Source organism: Petaurus breviceps, unplaced genomic scaffold, assembly GCF_028583685.1.
Source record: "Petaurus breviceps papuanus isolate PSGF00001 unplaced genomic scaffold, PetGlider_PUasm1.0 90903, whole genome shotgun sequence".
NCBI lineage: Eukaryota > Metazoa > Chordata > Mammalia > Diprotodontia > Petauridae > Petaurus > Petaurus breviceps.
This window is the reverse complement of record NW_027187376.1, coordinates 18666049-18690546: the sequence shown is the minus strand read 5'-3', so window position 1 is coordinate 18690546 and position 24498 is coordinate 18666049. Positions and strand designations below refer to the sequence as shown.

The window sequence follows — 24498 nt, the reverse complement described above, 5'->3', positions numbered from 1 at the left end:
TGGTCTGATATGTTTCAGACAGATGCTTAATATTGATTAACTAAATTTCTTTTTTTATTGATACCTAGTAGAGCTGCTTGAAATGTTGGCTAGACATGTGTTGTTTTTTCCCACCAAAGCTAGAGAGAAACCAGTTGGGAAATATTTGGCATTGGGTCAACTGTACTTGAGAAAAACTGTAAAACAAAAGGCAAGGGATTCTAGAGAATTTATCTAGCTGAAAGGTCACTGTCATTAGCAAATCAGTAGGGAGGCACCACTGTACCAAGAAGTACCAAGTTATTACACTGGTACTTGGGAAGTACATTTAGAGCTGGAACAGTAATTCATGCTAACACCTATCACTTGGCCAAGCTTACTGTTTGAATAGGTTCTAGTTAGGTTGCTGAGAATTGTTTATGTAACCATAGCTGTTCAAGGAAGTATTTCAGTATAAAATGTTGGGTTCTTTTGTTGGAACTGTTACAAGATAATGTGCAAATTCTTATGTCTAGGAGACTTGTAAGTTGGGATTCAGTAAGTTTCCAGTTCCTACCATCACTTTTGCTGCTATCCCCTTTTTAGAGCATTGCTTGGTTCTATAGATACAAGTGCCTTACTTCACTTCTCTACATGAGACTATGCAACTTGAAATCAACAGCTCTCTTCATCTGGTGCCAAAATTTAATGTTCCCTTTCCATATTTGTAATCATTATTTCATGCCTTCCTTAATTAGTCACGACCTTCATTTCTGCAAAAAAAACTATCTGTCCACTGTTGGTCAGTAGGCACCCGTGTTCTTTAGAGCACTTCTTCCCCTCCTCCAGAGCAGCCATAGTTCTGTGGTTGATTGAAGGGGATGACATAGATTGCCCAGCTACATTATAGATGTTTGTGTGGCACCTCTCCAGTCCCCCCTTTTTCTTTCTAAGTAACAGTCTCAACTTTACTAAATTGGAGACAAGTGTTAGGAGCCAGGAGAAGATGCTCTTATTTTGTCTCCATCTACAGCTAAGTTCTGCTTTGTGCAGTGGGGAAGGAGAGAACTTCATCAAACTGTGTTGGCCGTTCCCGCCGCCCGTTTTAGCTAAGGGTAACCGTCACTTGATAAATACAAACACTGGGTGTTACCTAATCCCTTGACTTCTAGGGTCCTCTAGACCAACTTCTTTATGTTCATATACATATGCACACAAATAATCTATAATTTAGAAATTAGATCAGAATTGTCACTAGGGCTGATTCATTAACAAAGTACTGAAACAAATTTCATTTTAATGCTAGTCAATTTTGCTGAACTTGTCCCATCTTATAAATGGAAACTACTAGACTTTTGAAAAGAATATTCTTTGTCCACCTCTGTAATACAAAGTATGATGATGTACGTCCTGTTTAATGATAGAAATCAATCAATAGCTGTTTATTAAATACCTTCTATGTGTCAGGCCCTATGTTCCTAAAAGAAGCACCCTTCTTTAACAAAGTCCTTCAGTAAGGCCAAGGGATATATAGAATTACCATCTTCGTTTATATTCCTCAGTTGCCTTAAATATGTGAAACCCATAAAGATATATCTCCTAATCGATGTTTTTATGTTAGTGTTGGCCATCTTATCAGGGCAGCTGATAACATCCTGTAATTACAAAATCATTTCAAAGTTTTAATACGGTGCTAGCGAAATATGTCAAAAGACACATTAGCTGTATACTTTGGAAAAGAAAGAAGTGATTTGCATCACTTTTCTTTTGAAACCAAAACATTACAGTATTGTTGTTGTTCAGTCACTTTAGTCATGTCCAACTCTGACCACATTTGGAGTTTTGTTGGCAGAGATAGTAGAGTGCTTTGCCATTTCCTTCTCCAGTTCATTTTACAACTGAGGAAACTGAGGCAGACAGGCTTGAATGACTTGCCCAGGGTCACACAGCTAGTTAAGTGTCTGAGGTTTTGTTTGACTCAGGTCTTGGTGACTCCAGGGTTGGTGTTCTATTCAGGGCACCACCTCGCTCTCAACAGTTATGTACATCTCACAGAAAAGTGGTCATTGCTACAGTTTCACTACAGTATATAGACATTGGAAATATTTTAATTTGCTCTCCTCTGCTACAGAGATGCTAAAGTGTTTTTAAATTGTACTCCAGAAAGAGTTGACACGAATTGTTGAAGTTGGGAAAAGATTTCTGAGATTGAAATTCTCTTAGGTTTTTTCCAAACTCATATGCTTTTAAAATTTTCTCTTCTGTTTTAGGTTAAGAAAGCAGATTACAGTTTCTTAGCTACAAACTTTGTTGCTTTTTTTTTGATGTAAAATATGTAATTATTAAGCCTCTTCATTTTGTGCTTGTATCCCCAGCACTTAGCAGGGGGCCTTGCTTTTATTAGTACGTGCTTAATTGATGTTTATTGAGTTGAATGAAGAATTAAAATGCCACATTAAACCTCTTTTATATTTTCTTTAGGCTCCTATTCCAAAGAGTATACTTATTCCAGTGATTCCTATCACCAAATCAACAGGGTCACGGTTCCGGAATAGTGTGGAAGGGTTGAATCAGGAGATTGAAATAATAATTAAAGAAACTGGAGAAAAAGAAGAGCAGCTTTTAGTGAGTATTCTACTCTTTATAATCTTAACACATTTTATTTCCACAATTTATTTGATTTGGTATTTCCCAGTGCTTAGAACAGTGCCTTGCACAGAGTGAGTATGTAATAAATGTTTGAATTGAATTATATAGAATGCCTCATGGTTCATATTTTCCCCAATTGATTTATTGTCCAAAGCTGGAAAGTTAGAAAAGGGAAAGCAAGCCTGTTTTTTCCTTCTCTGTTAAGAGAAAATGCAGTTTTCTGAAATGTCTCTTCAGTATTGACCACAGATGGCTTGAGTACTCCTAGTTTCTGTGGAGGTGGTACTTTACCTTTTCTAGAGAGAGGTCTGGCCACTACTCTCGTTTCCTCTGAAGAGACCTAAAAAGAAGAGGGATAGCTTGGGGAAGGAAAGCCAAAGGATCAACAGGTGAAAACACCACTGGACCTTTTGTCCCCTTAATTCTGAACCCAGTGTCGTGTCCTTATTTCTCCTCTTTATGATCCACTGTACTTCTATAAAGACAAATTTTTGGTTTGTGACTTTTTTCCCTTTAATTAGGCCTGTTGAACACAAAGGGAAGTAATAGGTGTGAGGTTCACAAGCTTAGGTGGTGGGCAGAGGGAGTAGTTTAAAAACCCTTGGTATATGCTTTGAGAAGGTTGACGATGGACATTACAAATCAACAATTAAGTGGAGAATTTGTTTTTTATTTACGACAGCCACAAGATATTCCCGATGGTCATCGTGCACCTCCTCCCCTGGTACAGCGCAGTAGTAGTACACGCAGTATTGATACTCAGACGCCTGGTGGAGCAGACAGGGGAAGTAACAATAGCAGCCGCTCCCAATCTGTGTCCCCCACTTCATTCCTTACCATCTCAAATGAAGGTAGTGAAGAGAGCCCTTGTTCTGCTGATGACCTTCTTGTTGACCCCAGAGATAAAGGTATAGCCCTAAAGAGATAATGCTATCATTAGTTTATCCAACTCTTACAGTCTAAATCCTAATTGCTCATCATATTAGTAAGAGTTTGTGCTCTGCTTTATTTCTAGCATGTATTAAAGAGCATTGAGGTGTTTGAACTAAGATATTCATTACTCATATAGAGAATTTAAAAGAATTTGGTTATACTTTTATTTCTGGGTTTTCCCTTTTATCTTTTTATAATAATAATTTGCATTTGTATAGTTTTTTACAGTTACAATACAGTTTTATAGCCATTTGATTGTCTCAGCAATGCCCTGAGGTCTGAGCAGATGGTGTTGGCCCCATTTTACAGATGAGGAGCTAGGGTAAAGAGATGAAATGATTGGTGAGGAGACTAAGGTTACACTGACAATAAATGAGACGGCCGTCCTTATAGCCTGCATCTGTGCACTTGCTTCAAGCAAGGTAGTGGTGATGTGAACTATGCCCTTATCAGGAGGTGTCAGGAATGCTTTGTTGTATACAGGTTATTTGTCTCCTTGTATTCATCCATCATAGCCCAATAAAGCATCTTAGGAGATCTTTAGAGGGCTAAGTCTGATCAGATCCAGAATTCATGGTAATTCCAAGAAGAATAGTTAGAATTATTTCTTCAGAAATGATAATAAAGCCAGTCATGGAGGCAGGATGGGGAGAAGGGCTGGTTTTAAATTACTGGTGTCTAACACTTGGCCCACAATATTCCCAAGGGTGGTGCAAACCAGGTGAATATGACTGGAAAATCTTTAACAAAATAAATAAAAATACAGTTAAAACATATGTAACATTATATTATACTTCAAAACTAAGTTTTAATATATGGCCCTCAGGGGATGTCATAAGGATTAGTGGTTCCCATTTCTATTTATGTTTCAGACCACTATTTAAAACCATAAAAGAATAAAATGTTTGCTACTTTTTTTAGATGTGACCGTTTTCAAAACTAAGTTTTAATATATGGCCCTCAGGGGATCCCATAAGGATTAGTGGTTCCCATTTCTATTTATAATGTTTCAGACTACTATTTAAAACTATAAAAGAATAAAATGTTTGCTACTTTTTAGATGTGACCATTTAACTTAAGCAGTAGATGTACAAATTACGAAGGATTTGCGCTCAGTGAGAAATGGTTGACTTACTTTCATGTACTGTACATGCTTGAAAGTACCTCTGCCTCTTCTATCAGCACTGACCTTTGTCTTCAGTTAGAACTTGTAAGGTTTCACATTATATGTAGAAGCCCAAGGTTCTTCCTTTATTGGGAGGAGGGGTGCCTCCGTCTTCTGGGTCTGAGGTCTGATCCCTCCTCCAAAGGCAGGGGGCAGATTTGGAGCCAGACAGACTAGTTCTGATACCTCCGTGAGCAAGTCACTTAACCTTGGTAAGCATCAGTGTCCTCATCTATAAAATGAAAAGGGTTGGTCACAGTGATTTCTAAGGTCCCTTCAAGCTCTAAAGTGATGAAACTGACACTTTTGAAATGCCTGTTTCGAGAGCTGCATGATATTAGATACTGTCGGGATGGAGTGATATCTCCAAAAGAAATAAAATGCATTTTTTCCCTCAGTTTACTGTCTAGCTGAGAACGTGAAACATACGAATGAGAACTTGTTTTAGAACACTTAAATGACATCTAACTTCGTTGTTTCAATCCTTTAAGGATCCATGATTTAATTGGTGTGCTGTGAGTATGCCTTCCCCCGTGCAGCTTGTGAGCCCTCTGTGCTTTAGTAGAGGACATTCATGAGCTCTTGGGAGTACCTTTGAGTTAGAGGGAACGCAGAGATGGGAATAAGCAAATTATTGACATAGAACTTGTCTGGAGCAGTGGCTACAAAATGGGTGAGTAGTGAAATGAGGTTGCTGGGATACAAAGTGGACGTTTTGTGGAGGACTTCGAAAGTTAGGCTGAGGAGTTGACAGTAAGTACTCATATAGATAATTGAATAGAGTAATCATTTAATGGGGGCGGGGGGGTGGTACAGGCTTGCATGAGATAGAAATAAGGAGGCCAGCTAAGAGGGTGTCAGTGCATTATAGGTAAAGGCCTCTGGTAATTGGATATAGAAAAAGTAAAGTCTTTTGGAGGTAGATTTGACAGGGCTTTATTTTGGCTTGGTTATAGAGCAGGAGGTCAGAAGAATGAAATAAATTTTAAAAGTTATCAATTGGACCTACTTATTAAAAAGTACTGAGCATTATTGTTGTGGTGTAGTGGGTAGCTAGTGGCACAGTGTATAAAGGGCTGGTCCTGGAGTCAGGAAGACCCGAATTCAACTCTGGCCTTAGACACTAGCATGTGACCCTGGGCAAGTCATTTAACCCTGTTTACCTCAGTTTCCTCATCTTGGAGTAGGAAATGGCAAACCGTTCCAGTACCTTTGCCAAGAAAACCCAAAATGGGGTCACAAAGAGTCAGATGTGACTGAAACAACTGAAGACCAACACAGCATTATTGATTCATGGTCATAGTAGAAGGTGGTGGGCTTAGTTTTGAAAAGTTTGGGGCACTGGAGAGAGACAACCAAGTAGAAATATAATGGGTTTCCTATAAAATAAGACTGTGATTTTTTAAAAAGATGAGTGTGACGGTAAGGAGGTAGAGATTTAAGTTGTATGCAGGTGGTAAAAGAGACTGTAAGTGAACCCAGGAAGGGAGCATAAAGAGAGGTGTGGAGGTGGTCCAGAATTAAAAGAGGTGATTGGTAAATATGACAGAATAGTAGGAACATATAAGAGTGAAGAGAACAGCCTGAAAGCTAAGAAAACCAGAAAACAACAGACTTTGAGAAGCCAAAATGAATTTCTTTGTATTCTCTACTGGATTTATTACTATTTAATTGCCTGACTCTACTCTTTCACATATACTATAAGTGAAGAATGCTTTCTAATTTAGAGGCCAAAGTCATAGGAATTCTTACATTTTAAAACTATCACACTGTATTTATAGATAAAGATCTTAGGATTTCAGAGCTAGAAGGAACTTTAAAATCCTATGGCCCTCCCCCTCTTATCATGCAGATGAGATTGGGACTCAGAATTTCTGAGTTCAGATCTTGAATCTACTGCCTCTGTGACCTTGGAAAAGTCAGTCTCTCTGAGTAGAAACCCTTATCTATAAAATGAGAAACTTGTTGCTTCCTTCCCTCCCTTCCACCTCCAAATCCTAGGAACTCTAAACTGAAGTTGAGAAGTAAACAGTAGAAGCTGAAAAGTGATTTGTCCAAGGTCATAGAAGTAGTAAATTGAAAAGCCAGAATTAAAACACTTGTTTTCTGACTCTGAATTCAGTGTTCTCTTAACTACATCATACTTCTCTTTAAAAAGGATTTACACAGTTGAAAATAGATCCTTGAGAGTGGAATATAAGGATAGGAAGATGGGAAATGACTTAAGTTTTTCCATAGAAAGCTGACTTGGTAAAAGGATTTCCTGTATTTCTCATAGTTTTATTAAGTTAGCATGCTGTGAGTTCTTTGTTGAAATGTTTTATATTTTGTGTGTTTCTTTATATTTTGGTAAGTTTTCCACTATTTTGTTCTTTTCAGAAAATGGGAACAATTCTCCTTTGCCCAAATATGCCACCTCACCAAAACCTAACAACAGCTATATGTTTAAACGGGAACCTCCTGAAGGCTGTGAAAGGGTGAAAGTCTTTGAGGAATGCTCGTAAGTATTTGCTAACAATATAGGAATGCTATTTTGAATTGACCCAATTAGTTTGTCATTTAATTTTTTTCTTGAATGATATGAAAAAGTAATATGTCAATTAAGAGAAATGATTATAAATAGCTAATGATTTGGGGAGATTCAGAGCTTTTTCTAAAGTCTGGATTTTTAAAAAGTTCAGTCTCTTGAAGAATATGGCTGATAATGAGATTGAATTAACTAATCAAGACATGGAGTAACGATTGTGTTTTGCTCAGGTTTGGGTGGGGGATATTTTTTTTTTTTTCCAAATAGAATTGCCCAAGACTGGGGTGATCTGGATATAGAGATAGTCTCTCTGTCCAAAGGTGATATGATGTCACCCTCAGCCCCTCAGTTGAACTCCTACTCTTGGGGGGTTATATAAAACTGGGAGCCTACTCCCATGATGGTCTTTGGTCCAAGAGAGAGTATGAAATGACCATCTTCTTATTAATAAACACGCTAGCCTTATTAATAAAATGGTTAAATTACACAGACCTAGAAACTATGTCTCTCAGACCTTTTTAATTGTCACACATTCTTTTCCAAAGTATAAAATTTTTATTTTTATGAAGTATTTTTTTTTCCTTTTATGGAATCCATTGAGCTATCTTTAGTTCAATGACAAGCTAAGTAAAAACAATTTTCCTTGCTTTTAAAAATACATTTAATGATTTTGTTTTGACATAGACTTACAAAGAACATTCCCCCCAAAAAAGAGCTAGCACATCAGCTGTTACCATAATGGAGGGGTATAGAATTTAATTTTAATATTGTGACAGTAATTACATTGACATTTTATTTATCAGAATTTTGTTGCCCTTATGACTTTGTCACCTTTTTTTTTGTTATATCACTTCATACAAGTGTTTCCATATTTCTCTGAATTTGGTATAACTTACAGCTGTTACATTTATTACATTCATATACCTTAACTTCTTCAAATATTACCTTTGTTGGGCAGACTTTGTTTTTAGTTAGTTTTCTAATTCCAAAAATACTACTCTGATTTTTTTTTACTTTAATTATAAGTTTCTTCTTACTGTCATTGCCTTCTATAGGATATATTCCTGGTAGTGGGATCCCTCTGTCTGAGGATATGAATAATTTAATTTTCTTTCACAATTACAGATTGTTTTCCAGAATTTTAAAATTAGTTCATAATTCTAACAGTAATGAATGTCTTCCCACACCACCTTGCATATTGATCTTCGTCTTTCTTTTTTCTTCTTTTTTTGGAGGGCAATTGGGTTTTAAGTAACTTGCCCAAGGTCACACAGATTTTTTGTTTGTGTGTGTTAAGTGTCTGAGGCCAGATCCAAATTCAGGTCCTCCTGACTCCAGGGCCAGCACTCTACTCACTGCGTCACCTAGCTTCCCCAATCTTCTTGTCTTTCAGCGTCTTTGCTAATTTGCTGGGTGTTCATTGTTACCTTGAAGTTGTTTTAATTTCCATTCTGATTATTAGTGATTCTGAATTTTTCCAGGTTATTGATAGTTTCTTCTTTTAGAAGAGTGCTTATCCTTTGACTATTTTTCTGTCAGGGAATGTAAATTCTTAATTTTGCGGTTTTGTCTTAGGTCTCGCTTAGATTTTGGAGGTAGGTCAAGCATTTCTTCAGAGATATTTAATGCAAGGGTTTTTTTTAATACTCTCTGTCTTCTCATTCTAGTTTTATTGATGTTATTTTGACAATCTTAATTTTATAAAATTGAGATTGTCTGTTTTATTTTCTCTGTCATGATCTGTTTGATCTCATATCTGGGATTCTTCCCCTATCCATTATCCATCTATCCAGCAAAAGATAATAGAGGTGAAACTTCCTGTTCTCCCCAGATTTTATCATAGAATGACCTTTTATCATTCTCTGATCTGAAAGTTATTATAGTGTAAGGCCCAAGATGCTGAGCTCCATATCCTTCACTCTTCAGTGTTCTTTACAGTTCTTGTCATATAAAGAGTTCCTTTCCTAGTAGCCTGTACTCTTAAGTGGGGGAAAGGCTTGGTTGTTGTAGAAATTTTTTTCCTAGGTCTTGTCACCTCTAAGATATACTTTATTGATGTCTTCTAAAAAATACATCACTCATTTCTGTATATCTCTTCTCTCTGCCACTCTGCTATTATTGAACCCTCCCTAATAACAGGGAAAAAAGTTAACAAAACCTGGTTGAGGGTTTATGCCAAACTCATAATCCTAGTTTCCTGTTGGCAAAGCAGGGAAAACAGAAATATCCAGTATTAGCTAGTTGTGATTATTCCTGCTTTGTGCAGTATTGTTTGAATCTGCTAGTACCAAGCATCCTTCTTTCCCACTTTTTTTTAAATTTGCTTTTTGGAAGGCAGTTGGGGTTAAGTAACTTGCCCAAGGTTACACAGCTAGTTTTTTTGTGTGGGTGTTAAGTGTCTGAGACCGGAACCAAACTCGGGTCCTCCTGATGCCAGGGCTGGTGCTTTACTCACTGCACTACCTAGCTGCCCCTATCCCACTTCTTTTTTATACTGTGTTCCTTGATTTTTTTTTTCTTTTTGGAGGGTGTAAGTCAGGGCGATTGGGGTTAAAGTCACATGGCTAGTAAGTGTTAAGTGTCTGAGGTCGAATTTGAACTCAGGTCCTCCTGACTCCACAGCCAATACTCTTATTTATTGCGCCCCCTAGCCGCTCCTCTTGATATTATTGATATTTTATTTCTTCAAGTGAATTTTGTTGTTAATTTATCCTTTGGAAATAGTCATTTAGGCAAATATCTTAATTTTTGCTCTTTTGGACCAACATAGCAATTGAATGTCTCACTTTTTAGGTGTTTAATTTCTGTAAAAATTGTTTTATAATTATTTTATAATTACTATTCATATGAAAATCTGTGTGTTGGAGAAGACTAATTCCAATTTTTTTATTTTTAGTTTACATCATTCATTTCCACAAGATGTTGAGTTACAAGTTTTCTCCCCATTTTAACAACTCGCCATCCCAAAACAGTGATCCCACTAAATATCCCCTCCCCCAATCTGCTCTCTCCCATATCTTCCCCCATCCAACTTTTCAGTAGGGCACGGTGGATCTCTATGCCCCAGTGCCTGTATATCTCATTTACTAGTTACATGTAAAATAATAATAATAATATATGTTTATATTTTTTAAACACTTGATTTAAAAATTTTAAATTCCACATTCTTTCCCTTCCTCTCTCGTCACCCACCCTCACTGGGAAGATAAGCAGTTAGGAAGATAAGCAATAAGATAGGTTATACATTTGTAGCTAAGCAAAACATTTCCATAGTGGATATATTGTCAAAGACTGACTATATTTCCCTACCTCCTATCCCACTCCCCACTTGTTTATTCTCTGCTTTGATCCTGTCCCTTTTCAAAAGTGGGTGCTTCCAACTTCCCTCCCCGAGCCTGCCCTCCCTCCCATCATCCTCCCTCTCATCCTCTTCCCCCCTACTCTCCTGTAGGGTGAGATACCCTATTTAGTGTGTATTTCATTCCCTCCCTAAGCCAGATTCAATGAGAATAAGGTTGACCCATTCCCTTTTACCTTCCTATTCTTCCCCTCCATTGTAACAGTTATCCCTTGCCTCTTCTATATGAGATAATTTACCCCATTCTGTCTCTTCCCATTTCCTGTCATTATATTCCTCTCTCACCTATCAATTTCACCCAGATTAAAATTCTTGCTTGGCATTCAAGGCCATTCACAGTCTGGCACTGCTTTACTTTTATAGATTTATCTCATACTATTTCCCCATATGCACTCTCCTGGTAAACTGGACTATTTCCTCTTCCCTCAAAGTCATTAGCTTCCATTTGCTCCAGTCTAATTCTGAAGGAATTATTCTCTTCAGTGAGTTTTTGAAATTCCTTTTCTATCTGGCAAAATCAGCTTTTTAAGGCATTCTTCTCCTCATTGGCTTTTTGGGTCTCTTTTGCCATTTGAGTTAATCTTTTTAAGGTGTTATTTTCTTCAGTATTTTTTGGGGTCCCCTTTAGCAGGCTGTTGACTTGCTTTTCATGATTTTCTTGCATCATTTTCATTTATATTCCCAATTTTTCCTCCACTTCTCTTACTTGATTTTCAGAATCTTTCCAGAACTCCTCCATGGCCTGTAACCAGTTCATATTTTTCTTGGAAGCTTTTGATGCAGAAGTTTTGCCTTTGTTGACTTCTTTTGGTTCCATGTTCTGATCCTTTCTGTCCCCAAAAATGGATCTTATGGGCTCATTGTGTTTCCTCTGCTTGCTTATATTGCCAAACGATTACTTGACTTTTGAGCTCCTTGCCAAGGTAGAACTCTGGTTCCAGAGTGGAGAGAGCTTGTCCCAAATAGCTGGAGTTTTTGCAAATCTTGTCAGAGATCTGAGGAGGGCGCCCTCTCTACAGCCACCACAAGTTCTGGAAGACTGGCAGGACCACGACCTAAGACTGTGACCCAGATCGAAGCAGGTCAAAGCAAGAGTGATTACCCTCTGAATGGTTGCTTGGTCCCCCTATGATCTGCAGGCCAGGAGCTCCGGAGGTAGTCATAAGACAGCTCTGCTGCCACTTCTTGCCCTGGGGGCAGGAGCTGGACCATGGTCTTCTGTCACCTGGTTCCAACAGAGTTCCCCACTGACCTTTTTTACTTTCTCTTTGGCATTTATGGGTTGAGAAGTCTGGAAACTGCCACAGCTGCTGGTGATTCACTCTCCTGAAGTCTGCTCTGGCTGGTTGGGGCTGCCCTGGGTCTAGACCTGTGTGGCTCACACGGGACTGCACTGGGCTCCCAGATTGGTTTAGTGGGCCCTTCCTGTTGGTCTGCCAGGCTCCTTTCAGAGGGAAATTTGTTTCTCTCCGTCATTTTGTGGGTTCTGTAGCTCTAAAATGTGTTTACAAGTCATATTTTACAGGTATTGGAGATGGTTGGTGTGGTAGTTCAGCAAGTTCCTGCTTTTACTCCACCATCTTGGCTCTGCCTAAGTTGATTTTTTTTTTCATAGATTCCTTATGGCAAGGGGCTCTTAACCTGGTGCTTGTTAACTTTTTAAAAAATATTTTGATAAGTACATTTCAGTATGGTTGGTTTCTTTTGTAGTCCTATTTTATTTATTTAGAGACTTTATTCTGGGAAGGAGGGGGTGGGTGGGGAGCATAAGCTTTTGGAGATTGACAATTCCATGAAACAAAAAAGGTTAAAAACTCCTTCTCTTGGGTATCCTAAAGTAAACCAAGATATTAACTACAAATAATTAATTTTACTTGCTCTTGGATGAAACCCATTCTCTTAATTTTCTTGCATTGTTATAATTCACATCATTGGTCCTTTTGTTCTTTAGCCGTTTTCAGCTGTGTCCAACTCTTCAATGACTAAATTTTCTCCTCCCTCCCCAAGACAGTGTGCAATCTGATACAGGCTCTCTATATACATTCATATTAAACATATTTTCACATTATTCTTGTAAAGAAGAATTCGGACCAGTGGGAAGAGCCACAAGAAAGAAGGTAATAAAAAATAAGAGAGCAAATAGTATGCTTCAGTCTGCCTTCAGACTCCCTAGTTCTTTCTCTGGATGTGGGTAGCATCTTCCATCATGCGTCTGTTGGAGTTGTTCTAGATCCTTGCATTGCCGAGGAGAACTAAGTATCGAAGTTGGTCATCCTACAGCGTTGCTTGTTACTGTGTGCAATGTCCTCCTGGTTCTGCTTTCTTCATGATGAGTTGATTCTTTTTTTTTGGGGGGGGGAAGGCAGGGCATTTGGGGTTAAATGACTTGCCCAAGGTTACACAGCTAGTAAGTGTTAAGTGTCTGAGGTCAGATTTGAACTCAGGTCCTCCTGACTCCAGGGCTGGAGCTCTGTGCACCGTGCCACCTAGCCGCCCCTTCCTGAGTTGATTTTTAAAGAAATCTTCACCACAAAGCAAAACTTGTATTTACTCCAAAATCTGTTTTTCCATCTGATTTCCCTTGGTGATCTCATGAGCTTCCCGATTTCTCAGATCTACATAGCCTATCCCAAGTTCTCTGCTGACCTCTGTTCTTGCCTCTTCAGCTGCTTTTCAGACATCTAGAAATGGATGTCCCGTAGACACCCTAAACTCAAGCTTATTATCTTTCCCTGAACCTTCCCTCCTCCTATCTTCCCTGTGCATATCTAATACAGTGGTCTGTACACGGTATGCATAATGTACATTTCATAAATATTTGTTGAATAAAATTAAGATGAAAGAAAGTGTCAGAACAGTGAAATATGTGATGCCAGTGGTCAGCAGCTTAGAGAGCAGGAGGAGGTAGTGAAAAGTGAACTAAATTGGGGTCAGGGATCTCTACACACAAGTGCAGCTCATTAGCTTTGTGATGTTAAGACAAGTCACTTGACCAGATCTGTAAAATGAGGGTTTGGAAGAGATCTCCAAAATACTTTACTTCTGGAATTCTATGATCTAGATTGGATAAATGGGTCTAAAGAAGCTAGGTTTTTTTCTCTATCACTACTCCAAGGGATGAAAGCTGTAGGCATTATGTAGCATATCATGGTATTTATAAATCTAGGTCTTAAATTTATGTAAACAAGCATAATTTAATTTTGACAGATAATTCCTGCCTGGGAAATGTGTTTCATAAAAACGCTGTAAACTCTAAAATGCCATTTAATTTTGAATGAGTATTATTTTGTTATAGACATGTGAACCTAGGTTCTAATCAAAGCCAGAGTACTGGGGGGGGGGGGAGTGGGTGGAGTAGGAAAAAAATATAAATACTTTTAGGAAACTGCTTTATAAAATTTCCAGATTAGTAATCTGCATTGTTTTAGCTCCATAACCTTGTTCCTGACTTCACTACTATATTTCCTGATGGACATAGCAGTTTTTGTGCTGTGTCACTAAAAGATTTTTCTAGTACCAAAATTTAATTTGAAACTTTTTAAAAAGTAAGTTAAGAGCCAAGCTGCAATATAATACATATAGATATATTGCCATCTGAAAATGATTAAAATTATTGGCTTCAAATTTTATAAAACACATGAAGTTCCTTACTCAATTTTTGTGAATTCAGAACTCTATCTTCATTATAAAATAGAGATAGGGTCAAGTCTGATGTTAGAGCATTCAGATGAGTGGTTAAAAAAAATGTATCTTTAGCTTTTTAAACACCACAATTTAAGCAAAGACATATATATCTAAATCCACTTGGAAAATACTTTAGCATGTTCAGTTTTAATGGGAAAAATGAAGGTGATATGAGCCAGATTTTTAAGTTTTAAATAAATCCTGTACTATTTAAAAATAAGTCAAAAGCCTTATTGGAGTTTGTTTTGAAAATTTGGAGTTTCAACATATGAAATCCCGAGGTTTATAATTTTTAGTATTATGAATTATTGCTTACTAGGATAGCTCAGTCAAGTAAAATTGTCTATCTTCAAGACTCATTTGTAATATATTTGAATAATTTTTATTTTTTAACTTGAAAAAGAAGTTGCACTGGTTTTCCCTAGAGTAATCAATTGTATCCTCCTGAAAGATATTATGTATAGCTTATCTAAAACCTTTCCAACTCAAAGGAAATAAAATCTGTACCCTTAGATATGGAATGAGTGTTTTTCCTTTAATCAAAAAACTGAATAGGTCCAGGAATAGTTTTCCAAAAGAATGAAATGGTCCCCCATAGGATTGTTATGGTGACAGGGATGCTGGGCCCCAGTCTGTAGGTAAGGGACAACACCTTGAACCAGGGTTTCCCAAATTCCATGCCAGTGCACTGTCTACTTCCTCCTTAGTGGGGAGCTTTATCAGCACACACTCTAAAACCATAGCCCAGGCTTGACATTATGTTGTTTAGAAAACCTACACAATGAAAGGATCCTTTTAGTGAGCTTCTAAAATTGCACAAGATTTCTGTCTTGGAAACAATTTTGTTGATCTCTGCAGTAGATATCAGGTACTTTCATGACCTATGCAACATGTTATTGTGATTCATATCGTCTTTTAAAAAAAACAACAACCCTAAACATTACTATTTTGTATTTCTTTAGGCCAGTGTTATCTATTTACCCTTATCAGCCGCCTCCTAAATTGAAAATCTGGAGTCATCCACTCCTTATTGCCTTTGTGGAGGGGTGATTTTCAAGAAATTGGCAGCTGTGGCTGTTGTAGTTTTCCCCATTGCACAGTGGCATCATAAATCAAATCCTGTTTTTGTAGTGCTTTTTTACTCTAGCTACTTGAGAATGTTTTTGGGAAGCAGGGGGTAAGTTATCTTATATACGTTGATTTCTTTTTCAAGAGGTGATCAGTAAATTCTTTCAATTTCTGTTTTGCCTTCTGGTTCTAGAATATCAGGGCAGTTTTCCTTGATAGTTTCTTGAAAGATGTTGTCTAGACTCGTTTTGATCATGGCTTTTAGGTATTACCGGCCAACAGTTTTTAAATTATCTCTCCTGGATCTGTTTTCCAGGTCAGTGGTTTTTCCAGTGAGATATTTCATGTTGCCTTCTATTTTTTCATTTTTTTGTATTGGTTTTATAGTATCTTGATTTCTCATTAAATAATTAGCTTCCATTTTATTTGCTCCAGTCTAATTTTGAAGGAATTGTTTTCTTCAGTGAGCTTTTGAAATTCCTTTTCCATTTGGCATTTTAAGGCATTCTTTTCCTCGTTGACTTTTTGGGCCTCTTTTGCCGTTTGAGTGAGTCTATTTTTTAAGGTGTTATTTCCTTCAGTGTTTTTGGGGTCCCCTTCCCCAGGCTGTTGACTTGCTTTTCATGAATTTCTTGCATCATTCTCATTTCTCTTCCCAGTTTTTCCTCCACTTCTCTTGATTTTCAAAACCCTTCTTGAGCTCCTCCATGGCCTGCAGCCAATTCATATTTTTCTTGGAGGCTTTTGATGCACGAGTTTTGACTTTGCTGTCTTCTTCTGGTTCTGTGTTTTGATCATCACCAAAGAACAATTCTATAGTTTGGTTGCATGTTTGCTCATCTTGCCAGTCAGTTACTTGACTTTTGAGCTCTTTGCCACAGTGAAACTCTGCTTCCAGAGAGGAGAGTGCTGTGTCCCAAACTTCTGGGGTTTTGTGCAGCTGTTGTCATAGCTTCTCTTAGGCACCTGCCTCAGAGGCAGGTGTGGGAGGAGCTGTGAGGAGGACTGCCTCTCCACAGCCTCAACAAGCTCTGCCACGCCAGCGCTCCTCACCCCAGGACCACCACCCAAGACTGCGACCCAGGTCCAAGCAGGGCAAGGTAAGAGAATTCTGCCTCAGAGCCAGCCAAGAGAGTCCTGCAATTACCTTCTGGACAGTCACTTGGTCCCCCCACAATTTGTGGGCCTTGGAGCTTGGGAGGCAGCCACCCTGGGGGCAGGAGCCAGAAAGCACTCTTCTCCCACTGACCTTTTACTTTCTTTTTGGTGTTTATGGGTTGTGAAGTCTGCTTTGGCAGGTCTGTGCCAGTGTGACCCACACGGGACTTAGCTCTGCTCCAGGCTCTGTGCAATAGACCCTTCTGTCGGCCTGCCAGGCTGCCTTCAGCAGGAGGTTTGTTTCACTCTGTCACCTTGTGGGTTCTGTAGTTCTAAAATTTGTTTAGAGTCATTTTTTACAGGTATTGGAAGTGGTGGGAGTGCAAACTCAAGCAAGTTCCTGCTTTTACTCCACCATCTTGGCTCCACCTCTCTACATTGATTTTCTTTATAGATTACCTGGAAGACTAGGACAGGCAAAATATTGTGAAATCATTTTGTTATCTGGTTTTTTTTTGTCTAGGCCAAAGCAACTTCATGAAATCCCAGCTTTCTACTGTCCTGACAAGAATAAAGTGAATTTCATTCCTAAAAGCGGCTCTGCCTTCTGCCTCGTCAGCATCCTCAAGCCACTTCTTCCCACCCAAGATCTTACCCTCAAGGGCTCAAGCCATGGCCTGACTGTCTCCACTGGCATGGCCCCCACTTTGCTGCAGCCTATTGCCATGGCCTCCCTGTCTACAAACCCAGAACAAGACCGGATTTCTCGAGGAATGAGTACAGTTCTACCACAGGCCTCTATACTCCAGCAATCAGGACCATTTGAGGAGGCTGAGGGATAGATTACTATTGCTCATCTATTACTCTGGGAAACTAAGACTATCTAATTGGGAATAAGGTGTGAGTGAACATTCCAGATCACACCTCCTTCCATCAGTTGAGTCTGCCCTCAAGAGACTCCTAAACATTTTGGTAGTGACATGTCCCAGCTGTCTGTGGTGACAATGTCACGATGAGCTTCCTTAAGAAAGCAGTCCTTGTGACTGCTGTGCCCCATTGGCAAGTCTCAGACTCAGTTCACATCTCACTTTTTTTTTTTTAGCACTGGTTAAAAGAAAAAGGTTGTGTCATTCTTTACTTTTGGAGGACCATTTTATCACAATGCTTTTTGTGTCCCAAATTAGACTTTTTAAAGAGCAAACAGATCCCTGCAAACATAATTACCAAAGGGAGAAGTTACTGATGCTGCAAGAACCATCTTTTATATGAAAATGACTATTTTATAATAATAACAAATGTTAATTTTCAGATGCATAGCAGACCATAGGATGTTCAGAAGACATTTCCTTGGCCACTGTTTTTTTGTTTCCTTTTCTAGATGTATGCTATTCTCAGCTGTTCTCCAGCTTTTGGGACCAAAGGGATTGTTGAAATTTTCCAGCAATCTTAGTTGCTTGACCGTGTTCTTCTCCCAACCAACAACAGATAAATAAATGCATTGAACGTTTGTATGTAACACACACACACACACACACACAGCAATATTAGTTCATTATGCGATGTTGTTTTTTGATGTCAGAAGTTTCGTGCTTTGGATAAACCATCCTTTTAAAAGTGCTATTCCCTCTTCCACATTTAAGATTTCCTGTATACCTTTATCTGCATGGTGAAAAACTACACTCTGGATACAAGTGCTTTATTATGCTATCAGTGGAGTTTTGTTAGAAAATCAATGAGCCAAAAAGTAACTTAACCCCCATTTTTGATCACTATAGCTAGGAGTAGGAGACTCCCCTAGTTATCAGCAGTGTGTGAAATCATGTGATCTTTCTCCCTTAGCACAAAAATCACTTCTTCAACTCAGCCCTCAGTGTGTTGTAGCCCCCAGTGATCCTGATGTGGCTGTGCATGGATCCCCTCCCTTGCTTTTGTGACCTTGCAGTCAGTGTTGTGCATTTATTCAGGGCAGATTGTGCTGTGTTTGGCTGCAGCCAGTGGTCCCCCTTCCTGCCCCCTCCCCAGAGGTCACTTTCCTGATCCCAGTCTCATCTGAGGGTATGGTTAGGTTTGTTGGTTCGTTTGGGTTTTTTTTTACATGGAAGGGGGAAAAAAAGAAAGGAAATTAAAGAGAGGGGTCTCTTCTTCCATCAAAAAGGTGACACGAGTTTCAGCTTAGGCAAATCCTAATACAAAAAACTGCAGATAGAACCAATAGCTGTGGGTTATTCGATTATCAAAGCAACTCTTAGAAAAATTCCAGTTGAGAATGTTAGTGAGTTTGTCATGGAGAACTTGAGGGGCAGCTATTTTGCAGTGTCGGAATAAATAAAACTGATAGAAGCATCCTTTTAAAAACTTCATACAGTATCTTAATATGCAATAACCCTATATCCCTACATATACTACAGTCAGAATCCAGTATTGGGCACTTGAAATGGAGAAAACAACTTTACTGTTCAATCAGCCATAGTTTTCTAAGCTCACACAGTTCCATCCCATCTGGGAAAAACTGGTAGTAGCAATAAGTGTTTTCAAAAGACTGTACCAAACTTGTATTCATGTTCCTTTCAAACAATTTTTAGCACTGGTTAAAAGATTAAAACCTGTTAAGTGATTTCAAAATGATGTGACTTAGCCATATACATACATTTGAATAAATGTTACACCTCAGTTGATAGGAACAGTGTACTTTGATACCCTTTTTATCTGAGACTAGTTCGGAGTATACTATATCTTCTCATGCGGTTAAGCTTTCAGTTATTCAGGAGTTGGTCATCCAGTTATCGTGAAGCCCCATTTCTCTGCCATCTTGTTTCTTTCTGTCTGAGATAATTCACCGTTCATTAGCTACTCTATAAAAAAGAGAGAGCCAGGAATATGAAGAGATGTAAAACAAATCCATTAGTTTTGCTCCTTTGTCAGTGCTTCTGGTGAAAGGTGTAGGAGGAAGTTTAAATCAATGGCTGAGAACACTAAAGTTTCTGGGTAATTTATGAATTTTAATAATTCTTGCTGTATTGTCTTTTCCTCTTACCTTCCATTAAAAAAAAAAAATCTCCTGTATGTAATCCAGGTTGGCTGCAAATTGAGTGCTTTAACCCAGATGTATACCTCTGTCTAACAGAGACAATACCTATGAATGTTCCACATTTACTATAAATCTGAAGCATTTAAAAATTACACTCGAAGCACATGTTTAGGAATTATTTTTCATATAGACTTTTTGAATTTAAGCAAAATCTTATCTAGGATTACTTAGTTTTGAGAAGAATGAAAATCCCCAGGTAGATTACTTCTTTGGCTTCCAAATTAACCTTGAATGCATTCTTAGATTCTGAGGTTTGTGTCTTTTTATTTCATTTAAATTGGTACAGAACTTTACAGCAATTGCCAAAGGGCTAATTTCAGCATATAAGCTTCCATTGTAATCTTGGAAAAATTAACTGCTCTGGCTGTTGGCCTTTCACCCATCTGTCTCTTTTCATAGGCTTTTGATGAATTTAAGGTGAAGCTTAATCTTAAATATAGTGTTGCTACTACATTTAAGTTCTTACATTTATGAACTCTTAAATAGAAAAAAAATTTCTAATGAATGAGATTTGGGGAAAATATTAATTTAGAAAATGTTAAAATTTTCCCAAAATATTATTAAATAAGCAGTATACACACATATGTACTCATGTGTATGTATATACATATGTAATGACAGAGGTGGTATAAACTTCACATTGAGGTCAAGGATCATGGATTTAGGACTAGAAAGGACCTTGGAGGTCATCTAGCTAAACTCCTTAATTTTACAGATGAGGAGACTGAGGCCAAAAGAGGTTAACTGACTTGTTTAGAGTCTCGTAATTACTAGGATGCTGAGCCAGAATTGGAATTCAGGTCAGCCAACTCCAGATCTAAGACTTTTAAAATAAATTGTACAACTTTTTTGGTGGAGGATTGGGAGTGGTGAGGGGAGATATTACTCTGGAGAAAATGATCACTTTCTCTGTAGATGAGCTTTTCTTGCTATCACTTAGCTTTCTTTAAAAAAAAAAAACTACTTTATTATCTCTGAATCTGTTTATGAGGTGGTGTGGATGTAAAGAAAGGGCCCAAGATTTGGAATGGGAAGAATCAAATATGAATCTGAACAGCCATGGTGATGCAGTCAAACCCTCCTAATTGGTTTCCTCATCTGTTAATGATAGTGTTGTGATTGGCCTAGATGATACAATATCTTAAATACCTTTCAATTCTATGGTCCTGTTCCTCTAAGCTCTCGAGAACTACAATTGCTTATTTTTCCACCTATTAATAATATGGCTTAGCATGAGCACTAAAATCAATCTTACATTCCATAGGCTCCTCAGTAGGATGTTTTAAAAAACTTATACCTAAGCTTGAAAATCCATTTGGACCTTCTAAGTGCTGTGATATGAAGAGGTCATTTTGTTCTACCTGTGGAAGAAGTGACTGGGCAAAGCAGAAAAGCATTCATTTTTTTTTCCAGAATGTGGATTTTGCTGAAATAAATGATATTGTTCACAAATAGGTTATTACCTTCTGTGTAAGACAAGGCTACTTTCCATTTCTTTTGTTAAATGGGACAAATAAAAGTACCCTAAGTGCCACCAGCAGGGTTCAGTTTATTACTCTGTGCTCTAGAAAAATTCTGTAATAATTAAGATAGTAGTTTCTTAATCCAGTTCTGTCATTGGTGCTGAATTTACCATTCATATCGAAAAAATCTGACTTGGCACTTTAAAGTTTAAACCTAGTTCAGAATCTTGTCTTACTAGATAAGCAGAACAGTCCACAAGGAACGGCCCACTGATGGTGATAAGGAGAAGAGAATCTTGGGAGGCATTGAGGAGATCTTGCATCTTTGTGTTGAGGGTATGCACTATCAGAAAAGGCAAGGTAGTTTTCCTTGAAAAAATTGTCCTGTACATCAGTGTTGTTAATGCTGTTAAATATTATCATATGTATAAAAGGTGTTAAGTGTGTACATTGTACCTTAAGAATTGTTGGTGCCTCATGGAAAAAAGTAGTTAACTTTTTATGTAAAGACAAGGTATTCGTGCATCTTGGTGGAGTTAACAGAGATATTTTTTTTTTCCTTTCTGCTGTTAAAAATTTCCATGAAAATCTGGATTATATTTTTGTTCCAGAAATATCTTTGTTGTATAACTTGTTGTAAATGGTATGATCTGCAGTGGTTTGATATAAAGAATAGATGCATGTAAAGTAGCAAGACAGTGAACTAGTCAGCCCTTGCTTCTTTGCTGTCCTCCCCAGTAGCCCCAAGAGCAGAAACACAGCAGCTCCAGGAGATAGAGATATACATGAATATGGAAAGAAACACTGGTGAATGTTGAGAGGTGCCAGTTGTAACTTGAGGTGAGTTTGCTTACAGGGTTATTTCATTTCACTCTGAAGAATAAGATACCCTGTCAGGAAACCACGTTGGTAGGAGCTATTTTTCCATTGATAGTGATTGATGGATTATGCTCCACTTCTGACCAGTAGCATGTGTTTGAAAGACGGTCATCCTGGGTTAGGGGCATGGTCTTTCTCATAGGATACAGCAGACCTTGCTAGTATCACGCTGTAACCAACTCTAGTCATAGATGCCATGAAGTATATAACTGTTTTAGTAGTAGAGAAAGCTGGGAGACATTGAACCTATGTTAAGTGATGAAAGAAACCTCCATAGCTACCAGTGACAAAAATGTTAACAACTACTTTTCTTAAAAATTCTAAATAGCAAAAATTTAGTTTAAATCAAATTAAAGAAAAAATCCTTTTTATTAGCTAGAATTTAGTAATACCCATATAATTTTGTTAATGAAGCTCTTCCACTGTAATTTGAGTTACTAAGCTGGGATATGGTAGGTGACACTTTTTTGTCCTCTTCCTTTTGGTCATTCATTCCTCCCTTACCCCTCTGCAGACTGTAGGAATAGCTGAGATGTGATTTCCAGCATCTTAATCTTCATTCGTCTGTCATTGTTACTTGGTTTGACAGTATTAAATGTGCAAGAAACCTTTATTTGGAAGCTACTGTGATCATTTCTCCTTCAGTTGGTATCTAGAAGCCATCTCCAAAATACAGTCTGATAGTTTTCACAGCAGTTCACTGCCTTTGTGACGTAGAAAGTCAGAATATTTTTTCTTTTGCCAAAGTAAGTCGTTTTTACTAATAAGTTTTGAAAAATCTTGATTTTTACCACAAAGCTACATGAGATTTACTGTGTGTTTACAAGTCTTTGTCCCTACATATAGCTCCTTTTTTTGAAGTTTGGGTATGCAAGAAATTTTTTGTTTGGAGCTGTTTTTTCTGTTTACTAAAATATGGATTTGAGACTTAAGTCTGCAAAGCATTTCTTCTCCAAAGAAGCTTTCAAGCCCAGCCACACTGACTTGATTTACACCCCTTAAATAAATTCTCCAGAATGTCACTTGTGTTATATTGATTTCTTTGTTTTTTATGAAACATTTGTAAATGTTAAGTATGCATCTTGCATCTTGTCTATGGATGGAATATTACTGCTTTGTGCTGTAGCCTCCATGGATATAGCTGAGTTTTGTTAAGAGATCTGGATTTGGAAGAAAAAATGACAGATCTGACTCTGCTTCTTGAGAATCCTGTACCTCACATAGTTGTGAACATCAAAAGAAAAATACATGAAATGCTTTTAAAACTCAGGGGCTGTGTGTGTATGTATTATATATATATATATGGTACCATTATTCTCTTTACCCCTAAATGTCAGTTTTTAACTCAGTGGAAAATTATAGACTCTGCATAAAGATATATTTTTTAAATGGTGTTGGGGGTGAAATTCAAGAAAAATAATTTTCCCAGGGTCACAACTTGGGGACATAAAATGCCAAATGCTCATTTATATAAGAGCTGAATACAGAAGGCAAAATAATCTTTGGGGAAGAGACCCACAACTGACCACCTAAAATTAGTAGATAAATTAGTTCTGGGAATATTTAGTATTTGAAATGAAAAGGCTACTGTTAGTTACTACAGATAATTTAGAGAAGAGCTTTCTTTGAGAGTACCTCAAGACATGCTAACTTTTAACGGGATTTCAATAAATATGTATTTTGTTGTTGGGGTTTTTTTTTCTTTTCACAGGGCAGCTGGAGTTAAGTGACTTGCCCAAGGTCACACGGCTAGTTTTTGTGTTAAGTGTCTGAGGCCAGATTTGAACTTGGGTCCTCCTGACTCCAGGGCCAGTGCTCTAATCACTGCACTTCCTAGCCGCCCCTCAATAAATATATTTTAAAGCCTGGTTTTTTCCTTAGAAAAAAAAATTAATGAAAATATTCTTTGTTGGATCACGTTAATTGGTGGACCAATTCCAGAGTTCTGTTCAGGAGATACAATCGGATTACCTGCATTTCAAAATCTGGCCTTAGTCAACACTAGCTAGGCCTTCCCACTTGCTTGCCTTTTGGCTATCCTGCTGTTTGCAGCTTTAGTCAGAGGAACAGGCATTAGGCTGTTATCAAAGAGATGAAGTCAGTTTCTGTTGTGTCTCTAAATGAAAATTCTGAAGGAAGAGCTTTTAAATCTGGGTTCTGGCTATCCCCATCCATCCTGTTTTATATATACACACACACCCCATTCACACTTCAATGCCTCACTAAAAACCACATTTCCCTAGATTATTGAACTACCAGATGCCTATTAAGCTCACCTTCCTTGCAGCTTTATTTCTTAAGCTTGACATTCTAGACTGGACTGATTTTCCCCCCAAGGTAAGTAAGTACAAGACTGCCATCTTTAGGGAAGCTTTTTGTAGATTAGCTGCAACTAGGATTGATCCTGGTCCACCACCAATAAATCAGGTCATGTTGCCCCTGAGAAAGTCCTGGTTTTGCATAGTCCTTTAAAGTCCTTTCCAGATATGGCCCTTTAGGATAAACTTTGATTATCCAGTGTTTATAGGTTCAGAAACAATGTGTGATCTTTTAAAACCAAGAATATTTATAATGAAGAAACAAATTTTCCAGTTCTTGAGTCTTGAAAGAATCAGTCTCACAAAAATA

The 24498-nt window shown here is 37.9% G+C and overlaps 1 protein-coding gene across 2 annotated transcripts in view; it reads left to right on the top strand.

The window, feature by feature from the left end:
• The window catches only part of FAM117B (family with sequence similarity 117 member B), a 116272-nt gene extending 93133 nt beyond the window's left edge, over nt 1-23139 (top strand). The window contains exons 5-8 of one of the 2 annotated variants that reach the window (XM_069075349.1): nt 2440-2583; nt 3290-3458; nt 7085-7205; nt 16964-23139. In XM_069075349.1, the coding sequence (XP_068931450.1) occupies nt 2440-2583; nt 3290-3458; nt 7085-7205; nt 16964-17282 (753 nt within the window). In that variant the 3' untranslated portion in view covers nt 17283-23139. Of the gene's footprint in view, nt 1-2439; nt 2584-3289; nt 3516-7084; nt 7206-16963 lie in introns of both variants that reach the window. The other variant, XM_069075348.1, reaches the window with a different exon arrangement.
• Nucleotides 23140-24498: the final 1359 nt, after the last annotated feature.